General features: G+C 38.5%; 1 protein-coding gene across 1 annotated transcript in view; it reads right to left on the minus strand.

The window, feature by feature from the left end:
- Positions 1 to 461: 461 nt before the first annotated feature.
- LOC109482984 (patatin-like phospholipase domain-containing protein 2) overlaps positions 462 to 8,759 on the minus strand; it is an 8,809-nt gene continuing 511 nt past the window's right edge. Inside the window, exons 2-9 of the mRNA XM_019785942.1 lie at positions 5,934 to 6,232; positions 5,357 to 5,469; positions 4,823 to 4,980; positions 4,316 to 4,555; positions 3,639 to 3,765; positions 3,068 to 3,148; positions 2,357 to 2,470; positions 462 to 1,993 (exon numbers count right to left, since the gene is read on the minus strand). Coding sequence (XP_019641501.1) covers positions 1,606 to 1,993; positions 2,357 to 2,470; positions 3,068 to 3,148; positions 3,639 to 3,765; positions 4,316 to 4,555; positions 4,823 to 4,980; positions 5,357 to 5,469; positions 5,934 to 6,232 — 1,520 coding nt within the window. The 3' untranslated portion in view covers positions 462 to 1,605. The remainder of the gene's footprint in view (positions 1,994 to 2,356; positions 2,471 to 3,067; positions 3,149 to 3,638; positions 3,766 to 4,315; positions 4,556 to 4,822; positions 4,981 to 5,356; positions 5,470 to 5,933; positions 6,233 to 8,759) is intronic.

The following is an 8,759-nucleotide window of genomic DNA, read 5'->3' on the forward strand; positions in this document are numbered from 1 at the left end:
AACGAACCATTGGTCGAAACTCGGGGAGGGGGGGGGTATAGTTTTTATAATCAATATTTTCGATAGTCAACGTTTGTAAGATGTTTTAAACAAACTTTGTCAATGTCATACGTGAAGCACACAGAATTACCAAATTGAATGCAGAAGTACCAAGGGATCCATAACTAGGTTACCAGTAGCTATATTAACATTGATCCGAATAAACATGTATATGTAATATCGTAGGCTATTCCTGTCAAACTCTAGGGTACAAAAGTACCACGTCAGCAGAACGTACTGCACCTGCGCGAAACCTGTACGGTGCATTTAGATTTCGCGCAGGCGCAGTACGTTCTGCCGACGTGTTACTTTGTACCCTTGAATTGTAGAATGTTCAGTGCATAGTAAAACAACTTTGGGGAAAAATACTGATTCATATAATTATTTAATATACTTTTGTACACCATATTGTATACAATGCAATACATGTTTTTGAACATGCAAACTTTGAGCAAATGTGATTAAAATACTTCAATAAGCCAGAAAGAAACAGGTTTTTAAATTATATTTATTTACTAAAGCATTGCTATATCCTTTTTTTACCTACAATTTTGCTATGATTGATTGCATATCACCAACACACATTCTGTGAGCTGCATGTACATGTATAAGGGGCATTTTTTACTTGGAAGTCTGCCCTATTAATTTGCACAGATTCACAATATAAATTTTACATTGTGAATTTCAAAAAAGTGATTGCTATTTCATGGATATTTCCATATGTACATGTAAGTGTTTATGTAATGGTCCACATATTACCTAGATACTCCATTGGTAAAACTTTCTTAAAACATTAACAAAAGAGTTAAGGAATAACATGTTTGTTTGTCAGTTGCACAACAGTGTTGACACATGAGGTAAATAAGCTTTTGCACATGTCTAGCATATACATGTGTACATGTACATAAATATACTGGTAACCAATTTAACTAACTTTGCTGTTGGTCTACACTGGTCCACATCTTTAGTCACTACTGGTCCACCATATAGTACTTAACCTGTTCCCTGTTGGATAACCCCATAGCCAAAATAAATTTGGTGCCACATGGCTACCTCAGCAGGCCGAAGGTTAAGATTGTTACTGAATAAGCATTAAGGCACCCGTCTGTTCTTTGGTAGCAGTGAATTAGAAAAAACAAATAAACAACCACACCTTTTTGTAAACTACAGACAAGAGAGTTGAGATTAAGGTAGGATCACAGAATCCTGATCTATATAATTTTTCTTCAGAAAAACTTGATTAAAATCATTTCTTATAAATTTTGCCATATCTGTGGTGAAATTAGAAATATGTATTCACGAAACATTGATACATTGCCCAGAAAGCATACTTCACATTTCTATCATTTTGTCGGCAAAAGTTAGATATTTAATTTGAGAAGATATGTATCATGTACAAAAAATCAGTTCTATTTTTACACATTTAACAAAGCTAAAACTAAGACAACTTTACTTAAATTTTTCATTGTATATACTCATTAGTTACAATTGCATACAACAGTGAGCATGTACATAGATTGTCTGAAGAGTATTGTGAGCCAGGAATTCCTATTTCACTGTTTCAATTTACAGTTTGGCACTGAAGGACATTTCTAAAGACCCTGTAAGACTTTCAATGCCCTCGTCCTCTGACACTGAGATGTCTTTGTCGTCATCATTGTTGCTGTCCATCATCTTGCTATAATGAGATGCAACCATGGCATCTACCCAGTCCATCCTGAGTAATATGTAGTCCTGTGTGTCTACATAACCCAGGAGAGAGTCTATGTCATCTGTATAGGACCACGTTTCGGTGCAGTCTAGCACGTCATCCAGGTAAAAGTGAGGCATGTGTCTAAGTGTCGGGTTGTCACTTGGCACGACGAAAATGTCTTCAGGACATTCTACAGATGAAGGAGAAGGTTCGGCCATGTTGTCCCAAGGTACTGTGGAGTCTGTAGCAGCCAGCCCTCTTCTGTAACAAGAACAATGCAAAGGTGAATGACCTTGAGCACACTCCAGTAGCTGTTTGGTTACAGATTCTCTATACAAGTATATGTAGTAGTATCTTGGAATCTTTCTCCATAGCCTGTTTTAAAACCAAGGTACTGTGGAGTCTGTAGCAGCCAGCCCTCTTCTGTAACAAGAACAATGCAAAGGTGAATGACCTTAAGCACACTCCAATAGGTGTTTGGTCACCGATTCGCTATACATGTATATGTAGTAGTATCTTGGAATATTTCTCTATAGCCTGTTTTACAACAGTTTTTTTTCTCATGCAGAATTGGCAACAGACTGAAATCATACTGTATATGAAAACATATATAGTTACATGTACCTTGAAATGAGCCCTCTTCTCTGCAGTTCGTCCAGGAGTTTCTGCAGTAAGGCTATCAGTCTGCAGTCCTTGAGTTGCTGACTGTAGGCGGACTTTGACCCCCACTCCATCACCCTACACACAAACAAACAACATGGCCGCCGGGTCAAGGTGCATGCTGGGTCACAGGTCACAGTTATGGCTGCCTGTGTACCTGATTATGTCCAACTTGTAATATTATAAGTAGCTACATTGTTGTAGCAACTGATTTGCTTGTCTCCCTATTGCGCTAAGTTTGAACTCTCTCTAATACCAAAGCCTGCCTTTATGACCATACCTACATGTTGTGCTGTACGTAGCACAGTTAAAATTCTAGAGTACATGCAAACAAGGACCAAGGAGGTTAAATACTTGTATTTAACCTCCTTGCAAGCAAGGACTTGTGGTAAAATTTTCTTCACTTACTGAAACTGTTAGATTGCTGTTACTGTAAACTATACTCCAGGAAGACATAGTTGTTAAGGAGAATCTGGAAAACTATTTACTTGTACTGTACCATAATATCATAAATAGCTTGAATACATAACACTTTTCAACAGCCCTTCCATTGGCTGGGAGTTGGCCCAATCAGGACCATGAGTGACACTAACACTAACAGTGAGAGATTGTGTGTAACACAGTAAACATTTATAAAGATCTCATCTAGAGCAAACATAGACTGATCCCACACACCTGCCCTTCACCTGTGACTCCAGGTGATTCAACAGCTTCTTCAGGTAGTAGGCCGTCTCTTCAGGTGCCCACTCGGCAAACCTACAGGTAATAAGATTCAATTAAATTTGGTAAGAATTCTGTATACTGCATAGGTGTTTCCTCCCTATCGTAACATGTACACAAAAGTACTGTAAATCACTTAATGAGAAAAATTGACAATTCATGTTTACGGAACAGTTACTATATTCACAGCTACGGCAAAAAAGATTGTCGGTGAATTATTTGTCCACTGCAATGATAAGTTCGCAGTGGAGAAGTGGCCACGAATATAAAAGTACTGCGAAAAATCATGATTTGCAGTACAATGATGCAAAAGGAAGTTTGGAAAGGCTTTGAATTCGAACACATATAAGAATCATACCATAAATTCATACTTCTGAGCAATCTTGTTACATGTACCGTAAAAAAAGTTCAAAATACACTAAAAAATACTCCTACATCATAGTTATACATCAAAGTAATTTTCTGATATTTGCTATGACCTACAAAATTGAAACACATGCAAGCAGTGAAAGTTACGATGTCTGACCTTATTGTGTAGTTGAAGGCTGTTTCAAATGGTAGGATATAAGGCAGAGTAAGCAGGGACAGAAAACTGGCTGTGTAGCTGTTCAGGATACTGTGGAGTAAACCCTTTCTATTGGCCTCCTGAAAAACTAAATAAAGGAAAGCATAATGCAGTATTAGAATATTCTATAAAATACACTGAAGGAATAAAGCATTTCCTACCATTAACAAATATCACATTAACAGAATATTGCGGGGCGTCATGTAACATAACGGTCAGAGCATTCGACTCAGAGCCACAAGGTCCCGGGTTCAATCCACTGACATGCCCAATGTTGTGGCGTTTGGGAAAGGCACTTTACACAACTTCTCTCACTGTACGGTGGAAACGCCCACCGGGCCTTTTGGCTTAAATTGTTGTGTCCAAACCCTGATCAGGACACAGACATATTTGTTGTTGTCATTTGCCACTGAGAATCGTACAATTTTTTTAAACAGAATAAACACCTTTAATATAGCACTGCCATTGTACCACTACCATTGTTGCCTCATTTAACTCATGCATTGAAAAAAAATCCAAGTTGTGAAAAGGCCTATCATTATACAAGGAATATGCCAAATTTACTAAGATTTTCAATGTAAATACTAATCTAAACATTCACTCACTAACATAGAGTGAAACCGAGTTCAAGTACTTACCATCTAAAACCTTAGTCGGAAGTGTCTCCTTGTTAGCATGGTGGATTTCCGACTTGCATTCTGAACACTCCTCCTTCTCCTCTGCTGAGGTTTCTTCTCTAGTTTCACTGCAGATCTCATCAAAGACCACTTCCGTGTTACTTTCACTGCTACATTCACTGGTTGACCTGGCAGGGTAGTGGTTGAAGGCTTCGCTCATAGACCTGACACTGCTGACATGCCTCATGCAGCCTATCAGATCTGCAACCCAGGAAAAATGTACAAACATTTTTATTAATCAGAAGAAAAGTGTTGTTTTTTAAGCAAATATCTTAAAATGTACACTCAAGACTGGTATCTACTGGTAGAATTGCTGATTGTACTAACAGAAATTCTGGTCATTGTAATATCTGTAAAATTAGACTGTTTACAGGCAAAATCAGTGATGATACCATCTCAACCCTGACATAACATACTACATATAATACACACATCTCCAGTCTTCAGAACAGAATTATAGCTGTGTACCATTTTCGCGAAGAAAACGGAGGGCGTCGTTGAAGCCCTGTCGGCAGATTTCCTGTAGAACCTTGGGTTCTGGAGGGAAAAACGCGATGGACATGCGCCACATGTTGGTGGTGGTGAACTGGATACTGGTGTTGGTCATGGAGAAGTTCAATAAATTACTGCAGGGAGGGAAGAAGAAAAACAGAAAATCCATGAGACAAAAATAATCTCAAGGAATGAGGGGGTATGTAAATTACAAGGGAAATTGATCCTGACTGCCAATCACAATTATCACTAATATCAGTTCAACCAATGAGAATGGCATTTAGCGGCTCGACCAATGAAAGAGGGGCTGCATGTCTGTCACATATCTATTTTATGTCTTTGTTTTGTTTTGACAAAGAGTCTAATACACAAATTTCTGCAATGACAGCAATGCACATGTACACAACTAGAGAACATGCTGACCAAGTCAATGGCAATTTGCTTTCATATTGTACAGTCAAATATCTCTTGAACATGTATCAGTTAAAATGATTTTTGATGCCCCCTTACTTGGAGAGTTTGTCCATTGGGCAGATATCTGCCTCTCCTGAGAAGGGTGACACTGTGATGGTGTTCTTGCCAAGATGTGGACAGTTGTCACTCAGGCCTCCATCCACATATCTCTGAAATGTGAAAAATGCAAGTTGCTTCAGGGCTGGAAATACTGGGCGAATATGCACTATACTGCAGGTAAAATTAGGTCTGTGCAGGTATATCTAATGTCTACCTGCACCTAACCTGCACTGCTCCATGTACTAGTACTGGGTTTACATATACATGCTTATTGCAGATGTATGTGGATTTTTGTTTGCTGCAACCTATGGACATATAATTTATAAAAGAAGTTTTTACAGTTTTTAGTATCATCCATATAATTCCTAAATTCTGAATGGTGCAGGTAAAATTTGTCTGGTGCAGGAAATTCTAGCCTGTACCAGTCCAGAAAAAAGGACTTCTACTAAGTTCTAGTCCTATACTTGAAAAACAACTTGAGTATGGCGATTAGAACTAATTTTCCAGTCTAACATGATAAAAACTGTTACTTAAACAGAATATATACAGATTAATACAATAAGCTGAAACCTACCGTTCCCTTAAACATGGGAGGTACCAGCCCACAGTACACAGGTACAAAAGCTGAACAAATCAAGGCCTGGATCAATTCTTCCCTGGTGTCAAACTGGTCCAGGATGACGTTCTGTCCATCACACACCCTGGTGACCGACAGACAGAGTCTCCCGGACGCGATCTCGTGAGCGTTGGGAGGGAAGATGCGCCGCATGCCATCCCGGAGTGTTTTTACCAGGCGGAAGCTGGGGTGTAGCGGGCCGAGACTACGTTTCCTGGCCTGTGTGGCCAGTCTGAGCACTGCGTCTGTACACTCTCCTAAGGAAGAAAAGGAAATCGTAAGATTATGGTTTCCCATGCTACAGTAGTTCAGTGTATGTGTACAACATCACAAAGTTTTAGAGAGCTTTCTTTAACTTTTAGGTATACACTCACGCACTATACGCTATTACATCATAGAAAGAAAACAACAGGCCTGAGCACTGTGCTCGTATAACTCTCTTATTATTAATGAAAGAAAAAGAAATCACAACATGATGGTTAACCCATATCATGCATGCTACAGTAGTCTAGTGTACAACGTCACAACATATGTTTTCTTTATACTCTCAAATTTTAGGACTTTCTTTGCTTTAGGTCTTTTTCATTATCTCTTAAATCAGAGAGAGAGAAAAACAATAGGCAAACAGCTAAGCTGTACAGGCTGTGAGTAAACAAAGTGCTATTACTGGCTTGAATTACTTACAGAACAAACAGATACTTTGTTGTCGTAAAGGATATGAAGAAAATCTGTTTCACATCCATAGACTTCCCCCTAATTTTCTTGGCCTAAGGTACTATAAGTGGTTTTGAAAGGATTTTCTCCAGTTTTAAATACTAAAATAGATCCAAGAAAGTTTTACACCTCCTTGATAGATCAGAATAACTTTGTCATGGCGTAAACTAACAGTTGAATGACCCAAAAAGAATGTGAAAAAAAATTATTGCATCTTTATCAAGACAATCGCAATCCCCATCTGACACCCCATCGATCAAAGACTGACAAATATGCAAATCAAAGCACACATACATGCATGTATGTAAAAGACGTTTGTGTGGAGTAAATACACACAATGCACACAATGGTAATATTTTTGGGACAGGCAACCTTCTCTGTGATCTCAAAATCAAATCACTGAAGTTGTGCACACTTTCCATTGTTTTGAACTAGGAGTAATGCTATCCTTGGTCTAAATAAGATACCCATGCAGACACAGCTGTGCAGACAGCTAAGCAGGCTTCACCACAGTTGATGGACACAAGTGGGACATCCACATCCCATGGCCTGACATGTGCAGCCAAAGTATCACATTTCATGGGCGGTTTCTTTGGACAAGGATGCTTGAATTAAGTTGAACAGAGCATTTCTTTCATTGTTTTCAATTGCTGAAGTATAGTTCAGTGTTAATAGTAATATTTTTGGAAAGATATAAGCTTGTGATAAAAGCATTGAATATGCATCTTAGTTCTTACTCAAGGGAATCGGCCTATGGTAATTAATCTGCTCTGTGGCCTCTAGGTTACTGGGGTCAATGAACCCTATTTATTATACATGGGAATAAAGTTCTTTGGACTAGAATACAACAAGCTATCACCCTCTAGGTCAGGTCAATAACCTACTAGTATGAAAGATCTAGGTAACATATGTATTGGACTGTTGCACTAACTTTTAAGCTACACATGAATTCGAAAAATGTGGCAAATTAGCTCCAGACAGTACAAAACCAAATAAGTTGATTTGATAGATTATATGTCTAGGATTGGGACACTTTTGGTCAGTGACTTCTGTAAGTTGACCCACACTATAGCAAGCGGCTTGAGAGTGAAATACTACGTACTATCGGTCATTGACCCTGAGAGTGAGAAGTTGTCCTTAAAGTCGGTTACTTTGAGTCAGTGACTCTTTTCATGTTGACTGGGCTGTCTGTAGCACTGGAGTGCTCTGTACACAAAAGTAGGTTACCAATTGAGACAATCATGAATGAGATACTGGGAAACTATTCTGGATGAATTCCACAAGTAGAGGGCCTTTATCATTCACTGTCTCAATTGCACTACTTTCTTGTTTGGGTTTATTTCTTACCCACACCAATGATCACACTAATTAGGGTAATGATCATACCATGGGAGCCAGACTAGTATCATTTTCCTTCTGCAGCCAAGAGCCCTTCCTCCTCCTATGTACATGTAAATTTACTACGGGGGAGTTGAGGAGTAGTTTGGCACTGCCCTGGACTTTATTATGCCCTTTTTCTGGTCCAGTAGGCAATAGCACATAGAAATATAAACAGGACAATTGCATCAGCTGTTCTACTTTTCTAGTACATAATCTAGGTCGCAATCTAGGCAATACAATGAACTTTGCGCCACTTATCAATTATAGCATATTTGGACTACCTTGTATATCCTCCAACAATGTGTGTTATAAGATAACCTAGATTCAATATTAGTAAAGTAGAACAGCTGATGCAAGAAATTAATGAATGAGCAGGAAAATTCATCTTAGCTTTAGCATGATCATTTTTAGCACTGTATACTAATACGATTGCACGGTATTCCGTAAAATTGCACTGTATACTAGTAAACTTGCACTGTATTCCGTAAAATTGCACTGTTACATTGCTACGGGGATTCTTTAATTCCTTGTTCAAAGAATATACGCTGGCACCCCTGAAATTACTAGTCAAGTTAGTACACACACATTGAAAAAGGACAAGCACAGAAACTATGAAAACTTACATGATTTTAAAGATGGTGACATGAAAATCAATGATCCTTTGGGGAGTAAAGACTGCATTCTACATTC

The sequence above is a fragment of the Branchiostoma belcheri genome, unplaced genomic scaffold (genome assembly GCF_001625305.1).
Source record: "Branchiostoma belcheri isolate BF01 breed outbred unplaced genomic scaffold, Haploidv18h27 scaffold61, whole genome shotgun sequence".
NCBI lineage: Eukaryota > Metazoa > Chordata > Leptocardii > Amphioxiformes > Branchiostomatidae > Branchiostoma > Branchiostoma belcheri.